Raw genomic sequence first — 20775 nt, forward strand, 5'->3', positions numbered from 1 at the left:
ACATAGTGGGGGGTCACACATGAGGAGTAGTTATACATAGTGGGGGGTCACACATGAGGAGTAGTTATACATAGTGGGGGGCACACATGAGCAGTAGTTATACATAGGGGGGGTCACACATGAGCAGTAGTTATACATAGTGGGGGTCACACATGAGCAGTAGTTATACATAGTGGGGGGGTCACACATGAGCAGTAGTTATACATAGTGGGGGGGTCACACATGAGCAGTAGTTATACATAGGGGGGGTCACACATGAGGAGTAGTTATACATAGTGGGGGTCACACATGAGCAGTAGTTATACATAGGGGGGGTCACACATGAGCAGTAGTTATACATAGGGGGGGTCACACATGAGCAGTAGTTATACATAGTGGGGGTCACACATGAGCAGTAGTTATACATAGTGGGGTCACACATGAGCAGTAGTTATACATAGTGGGGTCACACATGAGCAGTAGTTATACATAGTGGGGGTCACACATGAGCAGTAGTTATACATAGTGGGGGTCACACATGAGGAGTAGTTATACATAGTGGGGGTCACACATGAGGAGTAGTTATACATAGTGGGGGTCACACATGAGGAGTAGTTATACATAGTGGGGGTCACACATGAGGAGTAGTTATACATAGTGGGGGTCACACATGAGGAGTAGTTATACATAGTGGGGGTCACACATGAGGAGTAGTTATACATAGTGGGGGTCACACATGAGGAGTAGTTATACATAGTGGGGGTCACACATGAGCAGTAGTTATACATAGTGGGGTCACACATGAGCAGTAGTTATACATAGTGGGGTCACACATGAGGAGTAGTTATACATAGTGGGGGGCACACATGAGGAGTAGTTATACATAGTGGGGGGCACACATGAGGAGTAGTTATACATAGTGGGGGTCACACATGAGGAGTAGTTATACATAGTGAGGTCACACATGAGCAGTAGTTATACATAGTGGGGGTCACACATGAGGAGTAGTTATACATAGTGGGGGTCACACATGAGGAGTAGTTATACATAGTGAGGTCACACATGAGGAGTAGTTATACATAGTGGGGGGCACACATGAGGAGTAGTTATACATAGTGGGGGTCACACATGAGCAGTAGTTATACATAGTGGGGGTCACACATGAGCAGTAGTTATACATAGTGGGGGTCACACATGAGGAGTAGTTATACATAGTGGGGGTCACACATGAGGAGTAGTTATACATAGTGGGGTCACACATGAGGAGTAGTTATACATAGTGGGGGTCACACATGAGCAGTAGTTATACATAGTGGGGGGTCACACATGAGGAGTAGTTATACATAGTGGGGTCACACATGAGGAGTAGTTATACATAGTGAGGTCACACATGAGCAGTAGTTATACATAGTGGGGTCACACATGAGGAGTAGTTATACATAGTGGGGTCACACATGAGCAGTAGTTATACATAGTGGGGGTCACACATGAGGAGTAGTTATACATAGTGGGGGTCACACATGAGGAGTAGTTATACATAGTGGGGTCACACATGAGCAGTAGTTATACATAGTGGGGGTCACACATGAGGAGTAGTTATACATAGTGGGGTCACACATGAGGAGTAGTTATACATAGTGGGGGTCACACATGAGCAGTAGTTATACATAGGGGGGGTCACACATGAGGAGTAGTTATACATAGTGGGGTCACACATGAGGAGTAGTTATACATAGTGGGGGTCACACATGAGCAGTAGTTATACATAGTGGGGGTCACACATGAGCAGTAGTTATACATAGTGGGGGTCACACATGAGCAGTAGTTATACATAGTGGGGTCACACATGAGCAGTAGTTATACATAGGGGGGGTCACACATGAGCAGTAGTTATACATAGTGGGGTCACACATGAGGAGTAGTTATACATAGTGGGGGTCACACATGAGGAGTAGTTATACATAGTGGGGGTCACACATGAGGAGTAGTTATACATAGGGGGGGTCACACATGAGGAGTAGTTATACATAGTGGGGGTCACACATGAGGAGTAGTTATACATAGTGGGGGTCACACATGAGGAGTAGTTATACATAGTGGGGGGTCACACATGAGGAGTAGTTATACATAGTGGGGGTCACACATGAGGAGTAGTTATACATAGTGGGGGTCACACATGAGGAGTAGTTATACATAGGGGGGGTCACACATGAGCAGTAGTTATACATAGTGGGGGTCACACATGAGCAGTAGTTATACATAGTGGGGGTCACACATGAGGAGTAGTTATACATAGTGGGGTCACACATGAGCAGTAGTTATACATAGTGGGGGGCACACATGAGGAGTAGTTATACATAGTGGGGGTCACACATGAGGAGTAGTTATACATAGTGGGGGTCACACATGAGCAGTAGTTATACATAGTGGGGGCCACACATGAGCAGTAGTTATACATAGTGGGGGCCACACATGAGCAGTAGTTATACATAGTGGGGGGTCACACATGAGCAGTAGTTATACATAGTGGGGGGTCACACATGAGCAGTAGTTATACATAGTGGGGGTCACACATGAGCAGTAGTTATACATAGTGGGGGGTCACACATGAGGAGTAGTTATACATAGTGGGGGGTCACACATGAGGAGTAGTTATACATAGTGGGGGGTCACACATGAGGAGTAGTTATACATAGTGGGGGGTCACACATGAGCAGTAGTTATACATAGTGGGGGTCACACATGAGCAGTAGTTATACATAGTGGGGGGTCACACATGAGGAGTAGTTATACATAGTGGGGGGTCACACATGAGCAGTAGTTATACATAGTGGGGGTTACATTTGGGTTCAGTAATTTTGTTACTTTGTACCTAATGATGGAAATGTTTGTGTCTCTTCCCGGCGCAGTCTCCCCCGATGTCTCCACAATTCCAGGAAATGGAGAGCGTCTTCCTCGACAACGCAAGCGCATCCACGGACGTAGTGGGGGCCGGACATAGACCCTGGAGGTCCGCCCCCCCGTCCCCGTCCGGTGAGAGGAGAGGTAGGTGCCCCCCCCCCATATGTGGTGCTTATACTCCGCTGCACGTCCCAGGCAAGTAACTGCACGTTACTCACATATATATATAAGTGACAGAGCACAGCAGTGTGAGGTCTGATTATACATCTCTCCAGGGACAGTACATAACACTGGCTGCAGAGAGCACAGAGCACAGCAGTGTGAGGTCTGATTACACATCTCTCCAGGGACAATACATAGCACTGGCTGCAGAGAGCACAGGGCACAGCAGTGTGAGGTCTGATTATACATCTCTCCAGGGACAGTACATAACACTGGCTGCAGAGAGCACAGAGCACAGCAGTGTGAGGTCTGATTATACATCTCTCCAGGGACAATACATAACACTGACTGCAGAGAGCACAGAGCACAGCAGTGTGAGGTCTGATTACACATCTCTCCAGGGACAATACATAACACTGGCTGCAGAGAGCACAGAGCACAGCAGTGTGAGGTCTGATTACACATCTCTCCAGGGACAATACATAACACTGGCTGCAGAGAGCACAGCAGTGTGAGGTCTGATTACACATCTCTCCACGGACAATACATAACACTGGCTGCAGAGAGCACAGAGCACAGCAGTGTGAGGTCTGATTACACATCTCTCCGGGGACAATACATAACACTGGCTGCAGAGAGCACAGAGCACAGCAGTGTGAGGTCTGATTACACATCTCTCCACGGACAATACATAACACTGGCTGCAGAGAGCACAGAGCACAGCAGTGTGAGGTCTGATTACACATCTCTCCGGGGACAATACATAACACTGGCTGCAGAGAGCACAGAGCACAGCAGTGTGAGGTCTGATTACACATCTCTCCGGGGACAATACATAACACTGGCTGCAGAGAGCACAGAGCACAGCAGTGTGAGGTCTGATTACACATCTCTCCAGGGACAATACATAACACTAGTTTCACAGAGCACAGAGCACAGCAGTGTGAGGTCTGATTACACATCTCTCCAGGGACAATACATAACACTGGCTGAAGAGAGCACAGAGCACAGCAGTGTGAGGTCTGATTACACATCTCTCCGGGGACAGTACATAACACTGGCTGCACAGAGCACAGCGCACAGCAGTGTGTGGAAACACTACTGGACTATAAACCCATATTTCACAGTCCTGCTGCTACACACAATGATTTTTCCTCCCTTTAGGAACACATTACACACGATTGGCCTCCCTAATGGCCGTCCGGCTGTATAAATCCTGAGGTTCAGCGTCGCTTCCTCTTTCCTCCAGTCCATGGATATTTCTATTATTAGATGACGGTCGTGAGATTCTGGGGATCAATAAACGTTATCACAAATGAAACCACAATAAGTTGTATATTATCCGGGCGCAGCGTCAGATCTCGCTCCAGTCACACAGAGAGGAACTGCTCAGTACAGGACTCCAAAAATAGCACAAAAAGGGGAATTAAACCGCCCTGTGTGGCTGCATGTAATACCGCCCTGTGTGGCTGCATGTAATACCGCCCTGTGTGGCTGCATGTAATACCGCCCTGTGTGGCTGCATGTAATACCGCCCTGTGTGGCTGCATGTAATACCGCCCTGTGTGGCTGCATGTAATACCGCCCTGTGTGGCTGCATGTAATACCGCCCTGTGTGGCTGCATGTAATACCGCCCTGTGTGGCTGCATGTAATACCGCCCTGTGTGGCTGCATGTAATACCGCCCTGTGTGGCTGCATGTAATACCGCCCTGTGTGGCTGCATGTAATACCGCCCTGTGTGGCTGCATGTAATGCCAGGTATTCTGCAGTGTACGAGCACTCCTCTACCGCCACCTAGTGCTGCATATAGAATAATACAGCCGTGCAGCAAACTACCTAAATCTGGGTCCGATCCTGAGAATATGGGACAAGGAGCCAAAACCGCGGGACTTACCTCTACAAATGGGAATCAGTGATCAGACTCCAGACACGGGTCACACGGCCCCCCCAGAGTAACACAATGGGGCAGATTTACTAAGGGTCCGAATCACGTTTTTCTGCCGGGTTTCCCGAATGTTTCCGATTTGCACTGAATTGCCCCGGGATTTTGGCGCATGCGATCGGATTGTGGCGCATCGGCGCCGGTATTCACGCGACAAATCAGGGGCGTGGCCGTCGAAAAACCCGACAAATTCGGAAAAAATGCAGAATTTAGAAAAGAATTTGTGTCGCAAGATCCATGCACCAGGAAGAAGAAGGTGAACTCCTGGGACCTGAACGGGGAAGCGACACATGGAGGATATCGGGCGCAGGATCTTAGTGACTCCCGGCAGGACGCAAATCCATGTTGGAGAACGCACCGCTGGATTGCGCCAGGACCGGGTAAGTAAATCTGCCCTAATTCGGGTTCTGCCGGGAGTTCACTTTCTTCGTTACGGTGCTATTTTTGCGAAACAATTTTTTTCTAAATTCCGCGTTTTTTCCGAAATCCGTTGGGTTTCTGTTGCGTGAAAGCCGGGCGCCGATGCGCCACAATTCGATCGTGTGCGCCAAAAACCCAGGGCAATACAGTGAAAAAACTTCACAAATCGAAAAAATACGGGAAACCTGCTGAAAATGCGCAAACCGGACCCTTAGTAAATGAGCCCCATTGTGTCTGGATAGATTTCACTGTGTGTATTATCCCTGTACTGTGACATCACTGTGTGTATTATCTCTGTACTGTGACATCACTGTGTGTATTATCCCTGTACTGTGACATCACTGTGTGTATTATCTCTATACTGTGACATCGCTGTGTGTATTATCTCTGTACTGTGACATCACTGTGTGTATTATCCCTGTACTGTGACATCACTGTGTGTATTATCTCTGTACTGTGACATCGCTGTGTGTATTATCCCTGTACTGTGACATCGCTGTGTGTATTATCCCTGTACTGTGACATCACTGTGTGTATTATCCCTGTACTGTGATATCACTGTGTGTAGTATCCCTGTACTGTGACATCGCTGTGTGTATTATCCCTGTACTGTGACATCACTGTGTGTATTATCCCTGTACTGTGACATCGCTGTGTGTATTATCCCTGTACTGTGATATCACTGTGTGTAGTATCCCTGTACTGTGACATCGCTGTGTGTATTATCCCTGTACTGTGACATCACTGTGTATTATCTCTGTACTGTGACATCGCTGTGTGTATTATCCCTGTACTGTGACATCACTGTGTGTATTATCTCTGTACTGTGACATCACTGTGTGTATTATCTCTGTACTGTGACATCACTGTGTGTATTATCCCTGTACTGTGACATCACTGTGTGTATTATCTCTGTACTGTGACATCACTGTGTGTATTATCTCTGTACTGTGACATCACTGTGTGTATTATCCCTGTACTGTGACATCACTGTGTGTATTATCCCTGTACTGTGACATCACTGTGTATTATCTCTGTACTGTGACATCACTGTGTGTATTATCCCTGTACTGTGACATCGCTGTGTGTATTATCTCTGTACTGTGACATCACTGTGTGTATTATCCCTGTACTGTGACATCACTGTGTGTATTATCCCTGTACTGTGACATCACTGTGTGTATTATCCCTGTACTGTGACATCACTGTGTATTATCCCTGTACTGTGACATCGCTGTGTGTATTATCTCTGTACTGTGACATCGCTTTGTGTATTATCCCTGTACTGTGACATCACTGTGTGTATTATCCCTGTACTGTGACATCACTGTGTGTATTATCTCTGTACTGTGACATCACTGTGTGTATTATCCCTGTACTGTGACATCGCTGTGTGTATTATCCCTGTACTGTGACATCACTGTGTGTATTATCCCTGTACTGTGACATCACTGTGTGTATTATCTCTGTACTGTGACATCACTGTGTGTATTATCCCTGTACTGTGACATCGCTGTGTGTATTATCCCTGTACTGTGACATCGCTGTGTGTATTATCCTGTACTGTGACATCAGTGTGTGTATTATCCCTGTACTGTGACATCACTGTGTGTATTATCCCTGTACTGTGACATCGCTGTGTGTATTATCCCTGTACTGTGACATCACTGTGTGTATTATCCCTGTACTGTGACATCACTGTGTGTATTATCCTGTACTGTGACATCGCTGTGTGTATTATCCCTGTACTGTGACATCGCTGTGTGTATTATCCCTGTACTGTGACATCACTGTGTGTATTATCCTGTACTGTGACATCGCTGTGTGTATTATCCCTGTACTGTGACATCGCTGTGTGTATTATCCCTGTACTGTGACATCACTGTGTGTATTATCCCTGTACTGTGACATCGCTGTGTGTATTATCCCTGTACTGTGACATCACTGTGTGTATTATCCCTGTCCTGTGACATCGCTGTGTGTATTATCCCTGTACTGTGACATCACTGTGTGTATTATCCCTGTACTGTGACATCGCTGTGTGTATTATCCCTGTACTGTGACATCGCTGTGTGTATTATCCCTGTACTGTGACATCACTGTGTGTATTATCCCTGTACTGTGACATCGCTGTGTGTATTATCCCTGTACTGTGACATCGCTGTGTGTATTACCCCTGTACTGTGACATCACTGCCTCCTCTTGTCTCCAGGGCTCTCGGCCTCAGTCCTCTCCCTGCATACGGAGGAATTCCTGGAGCTCCTCAGTACGGCTCAGACCCGGCGTCTGGATGAGCAGAGGGCTCTGCTGCCCGATCGCGTCCTCCCACCCAAGAGACACCTCTCGATGCCCACGTATCGCAATTTCTCTCTTCCATCTGATGACAAGGGAATTGTCTCGGAGCTTCAGCGCAGGCGGAGGACATCGTGGACTGGGCGGAGTCGCAGGAGGAAACCCCCATCCATCAAAATACCCGCCCAGGAGGAGCTGTACAACACCATCATGGGCCACCAGGTAGGCGCGGCCCCCTGAAGCAAAATATTGAACAGACCACGGGGCAGACCACGGGGCAGACCACGGGGCAGACCACAGGACCCTCCGCCATATCCAGATGTCTTGCATCGGATTTTTGGATTCTCACTATTTTCGGGTGTCAGGTCCTGTTTTACAGCAGATGATTGCGCCCCTGATGCTGCCCCCTTCTGGCTGCAGTTGGTGATGCCTGAGGCCAAAGGATCAACTCGCCTCATGGCTGGTGCCCCCGACCTATATGGTCTCACCTTCCAAAGATGTAAATTAACTCTTAACGTCCGTGACCATTTTTGGTCCTTAATGACCAAAGACTTCTTATATTTTTTTGTTGTTGCTTTGGCTTCTTCCCTACCGAGCGCAGCGCCATGCACTGTACAGTGGCTGATCGGGGAACTGCAGCTCAGTCCCATTGACCTAAGCCACAAACACCTGCTGAATGGTACAGATGATGAGCAGCGGGCGCCAGGTCAGATCTCCCACCACTCACCCATTGTAGGGATCAATAATTATATCCCAGAATCCCCCTGTAAGACCTGAGCTGCCCCCGGCAGAGGCTGATCCTGCCCCTCCCATCCTCCAATCAGAGGTTTTTGTTCTTTACCATCTCCTTCTGCCAGAAGGATCTGGGAATGGGAACTTATTGGACATTGGCTGGAAATATTTTACCCAATTCTGCCCCCTATGGGGGGGTGGGGTAACTGTCACCTACATAACACACAGTATACAGCAACATAAATCCTCATCACCGCCGAGGGTTAGAGGATGGAGTTTTTTTTCTTTGGGAGGTTTTTAGTACAAAAAAAGTCCTGGAAATAATTCCCAGGAAGAGCCACAGGAAAAGACAATTGTTTTCATTGTAAATTCCATGTTGTCAGCCAAACCCGGGGTCACGGGCTGGACGGGCGATGGATCCCGGGGCAGAACCTAAAGGGGCAGAACCTAGAGATTATGTAATGCAGATGAGGCCCCGGGGAGGGGGAATAACGGATTATCAGGTTTATCTACTGTATAGATACAGAGATGAGACAGAATTACATCATCTGACTACACATAAGATACATTGTCTGTTACTATGGAAACCTCACTATCAGCAAAGGTTCTGTATACACAGAAAAAGTGTTGATTACAAATTGTAAAGTTTTGTGATTTTGTAATTTGTGATTCTTCGGAGCAATAAATAAAGGTAAGAATTGTAGGTTGAGGACATTTCTCACTGTTAATTTTGGGTTATTCCCTTTGCAGTCTCAGCGGATGAACGACCAGCGCAGCTCTCCCCCCATCTCACAAGCCGCTTCAGATCTGTTTGAGATCTTATTTCGCCTTCAGGGAAATCGATTGGATGAACAAAGAGTGGAACTGCCCGAGGCGCTAGGGGGCGCTTGTTCCTAAGAAGTAATGGGCTGAAGGGTTTGCTCCGCCCTCTTGTCCAAAAAGCGAATTATCAGCCCCCCCTGTGTCTGTCTCCTGCCCTGGGAAGTTCTGGGGGTTTTCTTGATTTTCACTATGGACAATGCAAATGCGACGTGGAAGAGGAAACCAAATGGGAAGGGACTCGTTTTCTGGAGGAAGACGGGGAAGAGGCTTTTATTTTTTTAACAGTTGGGGTCAAATTAAGTTTTCATATTGTCTGTGCCTTTAGGAATATTCGTTAGACCCTCACATTAAGAAAAGCCTAAGAACGTTCTTGGATCATCTGGGAAGACACAATCCAATCCTACAGAACACAACATTCCCGATTCACTGCCAATAAACCTTTCCATGTCGGCAAACGGGTGGCAACAAAATGTCTAAACGTAACATCTCAAAGATGATTAGAAGACCGAGACTTTGATGTGTGAGAGTGGAAAGTAAAGATCTGAGGTCTTCAATGGACTAGGAGTGATCTACGAGCGATGGTCATTGACCCCAACACTTGGAATAGTAAGTCCCTTCACCATGGACCCTGGGCCACTGCCTAAGGAGCAGCTCTCGGGGTCCCCCATCCAGGTCTCCAGTCTGAGTGACCACCTCATGGCCACCATACACGGTAATATAAGGCAATGTGCACCAGCTGCCCGGGTTACTGCCCCCCCGCTCCGGCCTGACGATTGTTCTGTATCGGATGAGACGACTGTAATAGGTTCTTATGAGGGTAAATTTCACACCTTCTACTTGATCTCATTATTAAATCGATTACAGGTTCAGATTTTCAGCTTCTGCTTTTTAGTAACTTGTCCATTGGGCTTATTTGCCGTAGGATTTAGTTCTGTAGGTTTAGAGGTCTCGGCCCCTTCGGTTTCGTGGTGTCAATGCCGTATGTGCCACTTTGGTCCTGCTGATTTTTTGTATACGTGAAATACTTTACATCCAGGGAGATCTCCCAGAATTCTCTGCACCATAGAACCCGATAGGCGCAGCTAGGAATGCGTCTGTCCATCACATGTCACAAGTTTCCACTATTTTCCAATTTGCATTGGAGGTTCTAGAAGTAATTCTGGGAAGAAGAACAAAGCGGAAAGTGGACAACACGTTATGGGTCAATCGGCTCCATTGGGTCGTAGGGCAGAGCACTTGGTCTTCCATGAGGAGTCACAACATGTGAAGAAATCCTGACCCACTGGTACCAAAAAGTCAGAACACGTTGAAAGTCTCCAAAGTTATATTGTAGCCATTTAAATTCAGAAATTTACAAAAGTTCTTAAGCAAAAATCAGTAATTTTACTAAAAATCTGATTACTACAGCATCAATGAACGGCCGCACTAGTAATCAGATTTTTCTGGTGAGACCTTTATTCATTTTTTTTTGTCTTGGGCTTTTATCTTCTGAGATCCAAAGCTTTCAGAGCCCTAAACACAATCCCAGGTCACCGGCCCCAACCACATAGTAACCACGATGCGCAATGTAGTGGCCGCACGCCATTAGATCCAGGTCCGACCACTACACAGCCGGGTGATGGACAACCACTCCCAGTTCTGGATCTATAGGGGGGGATTACACAGCGCAGATCGTATTCTCCATTCTCATCCGCTGTAGTTAGAGGATAATATTCGGTTTCTTTATCATTCGGGGTGAATGTCGCCATTTTTCTTTCCTGCTGTTTTGTGTCTGCTGTAAAATCTTAGAAATAAATGCAAAAGTTTCAATAAGTAAAATGATTGAGTTTTGTGTTATTCTCCTCCCTTTCATCATAGCACCCACTTATTATAATCAGAAGACCCCCTAACACTTCATAGGGGACATCGGGGGGCAAGAAAGTGTCAACACCGCGAGAACATATTTCCCATTGGTTTAATAGAAAATATACACAAGATAACAGGGAAAGTGCGATGGCTGATGTCTAAGTGCTGTCCATAGTGTCCGTCATTGCTCCGGATTCCGTGTTACGATGTAATGTCCTGATATATCAGGGGAATCACAAATTAGGGAATTGTTCCTCTCCTTCTGCCACCTCTGGATTTTTGCTACAAATTCTTCTCCAGATTGAAAGTTGTATGAACGTACAATGGGAGGTCAGAAAATCCATCTAATAATACTAAGTGTTAGGAGGGAGAGGAGGGGGATGCAGCTGCAGTATAATCACTGAGCATCACAATGATAAGAGGAACAATGGAGAGAGAATGTAAAGAAGGGAAGAAGATGAACCCAAATCTATTACATGTGTTTTATATATAATATTGTAAAGCTGCCTTTACCGTGACCACATTAGAGTCTAGTACAGTGTCACCCAACCTGGACGAATGCGACGTCTGGGTATCCTCAAGCCCTGACCAAGGACACCCAACACCTAACGCCAGAACAGTCACATTTACAACGGGGAAGGAAAGATGGTTTCAGAATTGTCTGCACCGAGGCCAGTGGCCACAATGACCGGAAGCCTACACCGAGCTGAAAGGTCCCATCATCTTTCTTTGTGAGCCCATGATACAACAATTTTTTAGATTTCTTTGAATCTCAAGCCTCTGAGATAAAGCTCCCTCTACATCAGCCTTGAAGAAGACAATATAACATAAACATTGAGGGTATAAAGACGCCCTGTTCTGGTGTTGGTGGCATTGCCCCATCTTTGGTAAGACATCTTGATGAGCTCATGGTGAAGCAATACCCCAGGGGTTTCTGGACTCTGGAGAAGGAGTAAGAAATGGATGGTGATGCAGACACGTCTTTTGTGTTGACTGTGTTTCTTCTGGGCTCGCTGGAGAAGGGTAACCATACTGTGAAGATGGAGGGGTTAAATATATATTATGCCCAATCTGCTCTGCATGAGGACTGGACACGTCTTTGTTAGATGGATGCTCCATTGCCGGAGTAGAACAATAGTTGGGCACGGTATTCTGACAGTTTGGTGACTTGGGATAATGCGCTTCTGGTAACCAGTGGGCATGAGGAGACATCTGCTGTCCTCCCCCCGAATATGAAGCTTCAGGCACCGTACAACCTGATGGGCAGAAGTGAACCTTCCATCCTCGATGGCCGCCCCACTGACATTGTGCCACGCCGGAGGAGAACGAGCCACTTCGAGGGTAAGGCGCACAATTTCCTCCATAGTTGACCATGCCAAGATGTGATTGGCAGCAGTTGGCTTCTGTTTGGGTTCCTGGTAGATAGGGTGGAGCAGAACCAGGAGGAGCACTGTGGTAACAAGAACTGCTCAAGTCTATGTGAGGTAAAGGGGGAGGTTTGACAGGTTCCTTGGGTCGAGGTCGGGGGGTCTTCTTCAGCTGAGGAGCTCCAGTGTTTGGGGCAGCGGGCGTGTTCCTATTCAACAATTGGCTGCTTTCTTCTAGAAGTCGTAAGATATCCCTATGACCACGATCTCTGGCTGCATGTCGTGGCTGGTGACCCACGTGGTCTGCTAGGTCACGATCTGCTTGTTGTTCAAGGAGCAGCCGAACAGCTTCATAACTTCCTTCTCGAGCAGCGAGGAAGAGCGCGGTCTGGTCCTATTGGATTGTAATATAAGAGTAGACACAATATTAGGCACATGGGTCATTGTAGTAAGACAAGTTATACACACGACCACCATGAGTGCATGTTGCCCTTCTGCCCTTCTTACCCTTTTGTCTTGCAGATCCTTGTTTGCTCCGTTGCTCAGTAGGGTCTTCATTGCTGGAACATTATTCACTGCCGCAGCCCAATGCAGAGCAGATTTACCTATAGAAGATGGGAGATGAACAGGTAAGAGTAACAGGTAACAGGTCACACAGTCCCATGAACCAGACTGACTGGCCGGCAGAGGTTTCTCGAGGAGATGCTCAGTTTGGTGAAAGCTTCAAGTTACATTGCAGGGAAATAATCCATCAACCATCAATGTCAACTAAAGTTTCATCCAATATCGAGTCTTCATCATCCACAACGAGTCTAAGCTGATACCTCTGTTATCCGTCGCTCCGATATCTGCACCGCACGCCACAAGTTCTTCCACCATGTTTTGTACAGGTAGACGAGAGGCCAAGATTAGAGGTGTGCATCCATCATTCATCCGAGCGTCGATATCGGTCTGACGGCATCTCAAGAGCGTCTCCAGGAGAAAGAAGAAGAAAAAAATATTTGTACGGTAAAAATCTGTCTCTACGAATGTTTAGTGTTTTCCCCTTTTTCTCACGTTACCTGGAAGGCGCCCAGAGCATCGGCAGCGATAGCCGTGTGGAGTGGGGTCCTCCCCAGCCTGTCCTGGATATTGGTGTCAGCTCCTGCATCTAACATACACTTGATGGCATCTTGTCTGGAAAATCGAGCAGCGAGATGAAGAGCCGTTTCTCCGGTGGAGTCGGTCTGGGCATTGAGGCTGGCCCCCTGGCCGATGAGGTCCACAATGACACTCGCTGAGCTTTCCACCTCTGGTGGATCTACACCTCCTCCTACAGGTTCTAGTCCTCCTCCCGCACAGATGGCGGACATCAGCGGAGTCACTCCGTCTATCACGGAATGAAGGAAAGAAGTAGGAGAATGAGACCACCGAGATTTATAAGCGTGAGAAGATCTCATAGACCGCAACCCACCTGGACCTCTCACGTCAATGTCTCTGCTATCAGGGTCCTCCTGGGGTGGGGTGAGAGCAATGCATTGTGGGAAACGGACTCCAGCGTCAATATGTTGTTGACTCCACTGTCGATGATCCAGAATGGTCGGGTCTGTATTAATCTGTAGGATCAAAATACAGAAGATCAGGATACGGATGAGCTCCTCCTGGAAGAAGTGAAGATATTCAATAAGTCTTACTTTTAGTCTTCTAGATTTTGGTGGGACAATTCCTTCTTCTGGACCTGAATCGTCATAACCGGAATCATGTTTCAGAGGCCTAAATCAGGGGGAGATAATGTTTTTCTTTTAGTATTGATCCCATAATAAAATCTGCTGCAGGGTCTGAGAAGACTGTGAATTTCATCAGTCTGAACAGGGCTTTAGTGGCTGGACTGTGGATTGACACTCCCTTGCCCGGCTCTGCAAACATTGCTCCAGGTTCTCAGAGCTCTGCGCCTTTCACCTGGAGCACACATCATACAGACATAATACCCTGCGTGTGTAATGCTCTTTGCTGGTTAAAGATTCTTTGCTAGCCCAATGGTCCGTATTTTGCTACTTCTGTATTTCCAGTATTGGCTTTCGCACCTGACTAGTCTTTGTATCTGTGATTTTGTGCCTTATTTACTATTTCTGTTGTGACCCAGATTATCAACCTCCCTTAGTGTTATTTGTTATCACATGGATACCATAAGACAAGCCCGTAGGGCTGTTGGGGGGCTGTAGTTTTAAGGTTCACTGTCCTGTCTCACTGTCCCCATTGTCCGGAGTCGCTGTCCTCATTACAAAAAAATACTTTTTTCCATTGTTTCTTTCACAAAGATCAAGACCTGAAAAACCTAAATGGAAAATGAACTCACTTGAGCCGCACAGAATCTTCACCCACAGGTTCTCGCCTCCTGCTCCCCTCCTGGGCTCGATGGCGGTTGAAGCCGGACGGCAGCCATAAGGTACCATGCTGGCGCTTCCTGCCGACTTTCACTCCAACGATGGCCACCACTATCACAATCAATGCAAAGACAACACTGACTGGCAAAAACCATGTCGTCTGATGGATTGGGATCGGGGAGCTCGGGGTGGAGGGCGCCTGGACTGATGTAAAATACAAACACAGAAGGTTAAATATTAGATGACAGAAGGACAGGACTCCAAGAATGTCATAATTACTAAGAGTCAAAGTCACCATCTGGGAGGTTGTTCCTTCCTCTCCTTTTAACTTGGATATTTCTGTGAGGTTTTGATGTTGGGTGTTAATGTTGCACAACTATAATCTTATCTAAGGATACTGGAAGGAGGACGGGTCTCCTTTGAGACAGCAGATATGAAGAAAGCAGAGGACTAAGTACAACCAGAACCAGTCCAGTCCTTCTAAGGTGTAACCCATTCTCCACCATTCTCCATGGGTTGAGTTTCTCCAATTCCTTTTTCCCACTAGTGGAAGAGTCACTTATTACACTTCATACTCAATAAAACTTGTGCAGGAGCTGGATAGTCTGGGAAGAGCCGCCAATATATCTACCAGATGATCATGACTGAATTCTGCTGATGGTTCCCTCACAATCCACGGACATTTATAGAAACGTGACCTACAGCCCAAGGTTTACATGGCATAAACTTACCTGAAATATGACTAACTTCCAGAAAAGTATACGGCGGAACGGTCTCATTCAGAGCTTCTAAAAAGTTTGCAGCCTCTTCCGAGGTGTCAATACATGAAGTGAACGGACAGTAGGGGTTGAGTATCTCCATGTACAGGACACACCTGGAGAACAAAAGCCATTAGACACAGTGGGGGTCATTTACTAAGGGCCCGATTCGCGTTTTCCCGACGTGTTACCCGAATATTTCCGACGATTTTCCCTGTATTGCCCTGGGATTTTGGCGCACGCGGCGGAAATCGGGCGGCGTTCGTGAGCGAAAACCCGACGGATTCGGAAAAACCGCCGCATTTAAAAAAAAAAAAAGTGGCGCAGGCCTCGCGCTTACCTTCACTTGGTCCGGCTTGGTGAACATCAGTGCATTCCGGAGAACTTCAGCGCAGCAGCGACACCTGGTGGACGTCGTTGGAACTACCTTAGTGAATCGCCGGAAGACCCGAATCCACCGCAGAGAACGCGCCGCTGGATCGCGAATGGGCCGGGTAAGTAAATCTGCCCCAATAGGTTTTGGTTTTGCTCCACCTTCTTATCAGTCTCTTACATTCCACTTACCCAATAGTCTCTTTTTCAACCTGTTCTTCTCTTGGTTTTGTGGCACCTTCATCCTTCCACCTTTCCAACTTCTCTGGATCCAAATTTTGAGGGTCATTTCCTTTATTCAACCTGAACAACTTATCTCCATTCTTGTCTTTCGCCAGTCGTAACCTTGCATGTAGGTGCACGGACAGAAAGCGCAGGAGCCTATTGACATCGTTCCGGTTGAGTACGGAGCCATTGTCACTAAGAACCAGGATGACCATCCCTTCAGGGTTCTCCTGTCCGGAGCAGTCACCTCCATCCCAGCCGCACTCGGCGTTATCACATCCCTTCTCACAGTGACCATTGGCAAAGTGATCGAGGCAGTACTTGTTATAGAGAAGACTGTGGGAAGAGGGAGAAGAGGAGTAAGAAGAAGAGACAGAAAAGGAGGCCCAGCTTCTGAGGACACCACGGTCCTTGTCAGTCACATAGAAGAGAATTGAATGCAGATAAATAGGCCACGTAGCCCTGACCTGGAGCCATGTTCTATCTTGATACATCTATGATACAACATCCACGATACAACATCCACGATACAACATCCACGATACAACATCCACGCTACAACATCCACCGTACAACATCCACGCTACAACATCCACGCTACAACATCCACGGTACAACATCCACGTTACAACATCCACGGTACAACAACCATGACACAACATCCACGACACAACATCCACGGTACAACATCCACGGTGCAACATCTATGATACAACATCCACGGTACAACATCCACGCTACAACATCCACGCTACAATATCCACGGTACAACATCCACGGTACAACATCCACGGTGCAACATCTATGATACAACATCCACGATACAACATCTATGATACAACATCCACGATACAACATGTCCTTATGAATCCCTGACTTACTTGCAGGTTCTTGTAGTCTCACAGTCAAACCCATCATACAGACAAGCTTTATTATTACATTGTTGGTCACAAATTCCATTTCGAAAGTTCCTCCGACAATCTGTGTGTGGACATTGTTTCCAAGGGCCGTGAGAAGGTGAGGAGGTAGGTGGTCCCACGTACTGTTGGCATCTTGGTCCAGTGAAGCCATGGGAACAATTACAATAAGGTTTCCCGTCCATTCTCAATAAACAATTCCCACCATTAGAGCAAGTAAATGAGGAGCAGATGTTGGTGGTGCAGGTCGGTCCAGAATATCCCTAAAGAAAGCGAAAACATTCATAGGGACCGTAATGGGATCAGACAGTGACCTATAAACCTCAATGTAATATCAGAATTCTGCAGAGTGCCATAGGGTTTGTAGCCTTTTTAGATTTAAATTTCTAGAATGAAAGTTCCAGATAAGGGGCAAACCTTGTCTACATGGGTGATAAGAGGTTGGCCTCCTGCCCTATGAAGGTGTCCCCTGTCTGGCCCCCTCGTGTTGCAATATTATGTGTGATAGGAATGAACAGGTGTTGCAAATTGACAACTAACGACCTCTCAGAACCTTCCTCAATCAGACTCTATCAATGGGTTGTCTATAGGATAGGCCACTCCAGTCGCCGTTAGTCCGTTGGGCGGCACCTTGATACATCTTGATACATTAGACAATTGTTAGTCGTAATTACCTTGGGACAAGTGCATATGAATCCAAGATGGCTGCTTAGGGCCACGGCACAGAGTCCACCATTCTCACACGGGTTATGATCACAGACACTGATTGTATTTTCACACCTTTGACCTGAGAAAAAAAATATTCAACATAGAAAGTGAAATTTTGAGAAAATGTTTTAAATTCCGTCTTGGGAATCCAGTTTAATTTGCTTATTTATGTTTCCAAATCATAAAATTCGAGATACCGTAATATTAATAGTATTATGAATCCATCAATAGGCTTCTATGTAGGTGCACACAACCCCATGACAAGGCGTGGACAATAATGTGGTGGAGCAGCTATGACAATATGTAACAAGGCACGTGGCCACCCCAAAATAGCAACAATAACCCCCCTAATTCTCCATTGGTGTCGAGCTGCACAGTCTGGACCCTCTCAGATTATACCGACCCTTGTATGGAAAGCTACAGATAATGGGGCAGATTTACTTACCCGGTCCGTTCGCGATCCAGCGGTGCGTTCTCTGCGCTGGATTCGGGTCCGGCCGGGATTCATCAAGGCAGTGCCTCCGCCGTCCACCAGGTGGCGCTGCTGTGCTGAAAAGCATCTGAACGCACTGGAGTTCACCGGCTCGGGCTGAGTGAAGGTAAGCGCGTCCCAAGCGACACATTTCTTTTTTTAAATGCGCCGGTTTTTCCGAATCCGTCGGGTTTCCGCTCGGCCACGCCCCCCCCCCCATTTACGGCGCGCGCATGCCGGCGCCGATGCACCACAATCCGATCGCGTGCGCCAAAATCCTGGGGCAATTCAGGGGAAATCGGCGCAAAGCGGAAATATTCGGGTAACACGTCGGGAAAACACGAATCGGGCCCTTAGTAAATGACCCCCAATAACTCCCTGACTCTTCTGCTCTGGTATCACACTTGATTTTCCTATTCTGTAGACCTGGAGGGTTATGATGACTTACCAGTATAATTTTGATGGCACTGACATTGGAAGCCATTGGTCACTTCAGTGCAGGTAAGTGTCCCTCGTGGGTCACATGGGTTGAAGAGACACTCGTTCACATCCCCTTCACAGCGATCTCCTACATAGCCTTGAGGACATATGCAAGTGAAACCACCAACCTTATCCAGACACGTGCCCCCATGAAAACAGCGGGGCTCAGAGGTGGCACAATCATCAATGTTGGTTTCACACTGAGCTCCTGAGAAGAGAGGAGAAGATTGGGTTCTTATACCTGTAGCCTTGCTCACACCTGTATGGTACCGCCATGGGGTCACCACTGATGCCTTTCTAGCATTGTGTAGGTAACTATTAAGGGAAACTGCTATTATTCAGGACATTATTATAGGACACATTTATGGGCAGATTCTAGTAGCCACAATTAGGGCACATGGGGGGGGGGGGGGGGTTTGATCAGGACCACTGCAGTTTTTGAAGCTTTTTGAAGCAGAAGCCAAAGGTGGTTCCAGAAGGAAGAAGTGTTCCGTGTAATTTTCCATACTTCACTTTAAGTGTTTGCTCAGGCTTTCGGCTCTCTATAGAGAACACATGCATGCAAGGCTGAACCATACATTGTATATGTTTAGGAGAAAAGTTGTCAGCTGTTTGCCAGTGTATACCCATGGGTACTTATACTCTTCTCTGCCTGATTCAACTTCAGGCTTTTGTTTGAGCTATTGTTTCCAGGTGTACTGCTCTGTGTTATCACCCACATACGGCCGATATGCTATTCCCTTACCTTGGGTTCCTATGGGACATACACAGTGATAGCTGCCACCTTGGGGCACACACACTCCATTGTGCCGGCATGGCTGTGGTTGGCACGGATCTCTTTCTGCGCAGGTTTTACCTAAATAACCAGGAGGGCACTAAAAAAGTGGAAATTAAACATCAATGAGTAGGTAGAGACAATTGCCCGCGTCAGTATAATGACCCCAACATTCCCAATTCTCAATTTATACTGTATATGGCCTTGGGAACCATTTACTTGTGACCTCAATGTATGGGAAATAACATCACCTGTGAGATTGAGGTTCAGGTTTGGGGTGGGAGGGAAGTTTTGACCAGGGTATTTAACAGAGGTCATGAGAGAAGACTAAACCTTTGCCCCGGCTGTAAGAATATCTAGCTCCATCTTTGGTGACCATCAGTGAGCGTTCCTGTTGTACTAGGCGTCAGAAAGTCCTGATGAACTTGGTGAACCTCATAAAATGGCTCTTAAATCTCTTAAATCTCATTGCTCAATGTTTTGTAGATAATATTCACTTTTCTGCGTATTAATGTGCCCACCACTTCTGATAATGGGTAACATGTCCTAAGACCCCCAATTACTGGGACCCCTGATGGCTCTGGGTCCTCTCTGTGAATGTGGCTTGTCCTCCGCATTAGATCTGTGAACTTATTCGTGTCCATGAATTCAGAAGGATCTTTATTTACCTGGCAAGAAAATGAACCAGAAACTTCCCAGCAGTGGCCACCATTTTTACAAGGATTGGGCTGGCAGGGACCTATCTTCTCCTGGCAGAGAGCACCGGAGTACCCAGGGAAACAGTCACAGGCGTAGGACGTACCAGACTCCACACAGCGTCCATGTCCACTACATAGAGGGTTTACTCCTATCAAATGAGGAATTCAAAAATAAAACCTTGTATAATTGTCAACCATAAGTCCAGTGGGGAGACCCGTCCCTGGATAAGACCCGAGAGAGATATATAGAAATTAATAGTAGACTTGCATTCACCTCTTGAGGATAGGAAGGAACTTATAAATTACATTGGAATTTGTGGAGGTATCATAGAAAACATTTGTTACCTCTGGAATCTGAGGTCTTGCAGGACTGAAGAGACGTCTCACAGTGACTTCCGCTCCATCCGAGGTCACAGAAGCAGCGATAGTTGAAGCCCTTCTGAGAGCAGGTGCCTCCGTTTTGGCACGGCTTGCGAGCACAGAAATCTACGGTGTCCTGGATACATAACAGTAGAGTAAACCATAGGGTTAATATGATGTATA

General features: G+C 46.9%; 2 protein-coding genes across 2 annotated transcripts in view; one reads left to right on the plus strand and one right to left on the minus strand.

Moving 5' to 3' along the window:
• The first annotated feature begins 2892 nt into the window (after positions 1-2892).
• On the plus strand, positions 2893-10123 carry GPSM3 (G protein signaling modulator 3). Its single transcript, XM_072124846.1, has 3 exons — positions 2893-3024; positions 7619-7920; positions 9181-10123. The coding sequence occupies exons 1-3, from the start codon at positions 2898-2900 to the stop codon at positions 9325-9327; spliced, it is 576 nt and encodes a 191-aa protein (XP_071980947.1). The 5' UTR covers positions 2893-2897; the 3' UTR covers positions 9328-10123.
• Positions 10124-11835: 1712 nt separating this feature from the next.
• Positions 11836-20775, minus strand: part of LOC140077578 (uncharacterized) — a 44843-nt gene continuing 35903 nt past the window's right edge. The window contains exons 18-32 of the mRNA XM_072124850.1: positions 20578-20728; positions 20203-20381; positions 19505-19634; positions 18728-18967; positions 17774-17886; positions 17064-17362; positions 16150-16518; positions 15559-15701; positions 14800-15031; positions 14138-14216; positions 13918-14059; positions 13526-13833; positions 13289-13436; positions 12972-13069; positions 11836-12858 (exon numbers count right to left, since the gene is read on the minus strand). Coding sequence (XP_071980951.1) covers positions 12004-12858; positions 12972-13069; positions 13289-13436; positions 13526-13833; positions 13918-14059; positions 14138-14216; positions 14800-15031; positions 15559-15701; positions 16150-16518; positions 17064-17362; positions 17774-17886; positions 18728-18967; positions 19505-19634; positions 20203-20381; positions 20578-20728 — 3486 coding nt within the window. The 3' untranslated portion in view covers positions 11836-12003. The remainder of the gene's footprint in view (positions 12859-12971; positions 13070-13288; positions 13437-13525; positions 13834-13917; positions 14060-14137; positions 14217-14799; positions 15032-15558; positions 15702-16149; positions 16519-17063; positions 17363-17773; positions 17887-18727; positions 18968-19504; positions 19635-20202; positions 20382-20577; positions 20729-20775) is intronic.

This window comes from Engystomops pustulosus, chromosome 9 (assembly GCF_040894005.1).
Source record: "Engystomops pustulosus chromosome 9, aEngPut4.maternal, whole genome shotgun sequence".
In the NCBI taxonomy this organism is placed as follows: Eukaryota; Metazoa; Chordata; class Amphibia; order Anura; family Leptodactylidae; genus Engystomops; species Engystomops pustulosus.

Excerpts from the sequence above, each read along its gene's own strand:
- GPSM3 (XM_072124846.1), top strand. The coding sequence starts at position 2,898 with ATGTCTCCACAATTCCAGGAAATGGAGAGCGTCTTCCTCGACAACGCA. Across the intron at positions 3,025-7,618 it reads CCCGTCCGGTGAGAGGAGAG|GGCTCTCGGCCTCAGTCCTC; the intron begins GTAGGTGCCCCC and ends TCTTGTCTCCAG. Across the intron at positions 7,921-9,180 it reads ACACCATCATGGGCCACCAG|TCTCAGCGGATGAACGACCA; the intron begins GTAGGCGCGGCC and ends TTCCCTTTGCAG.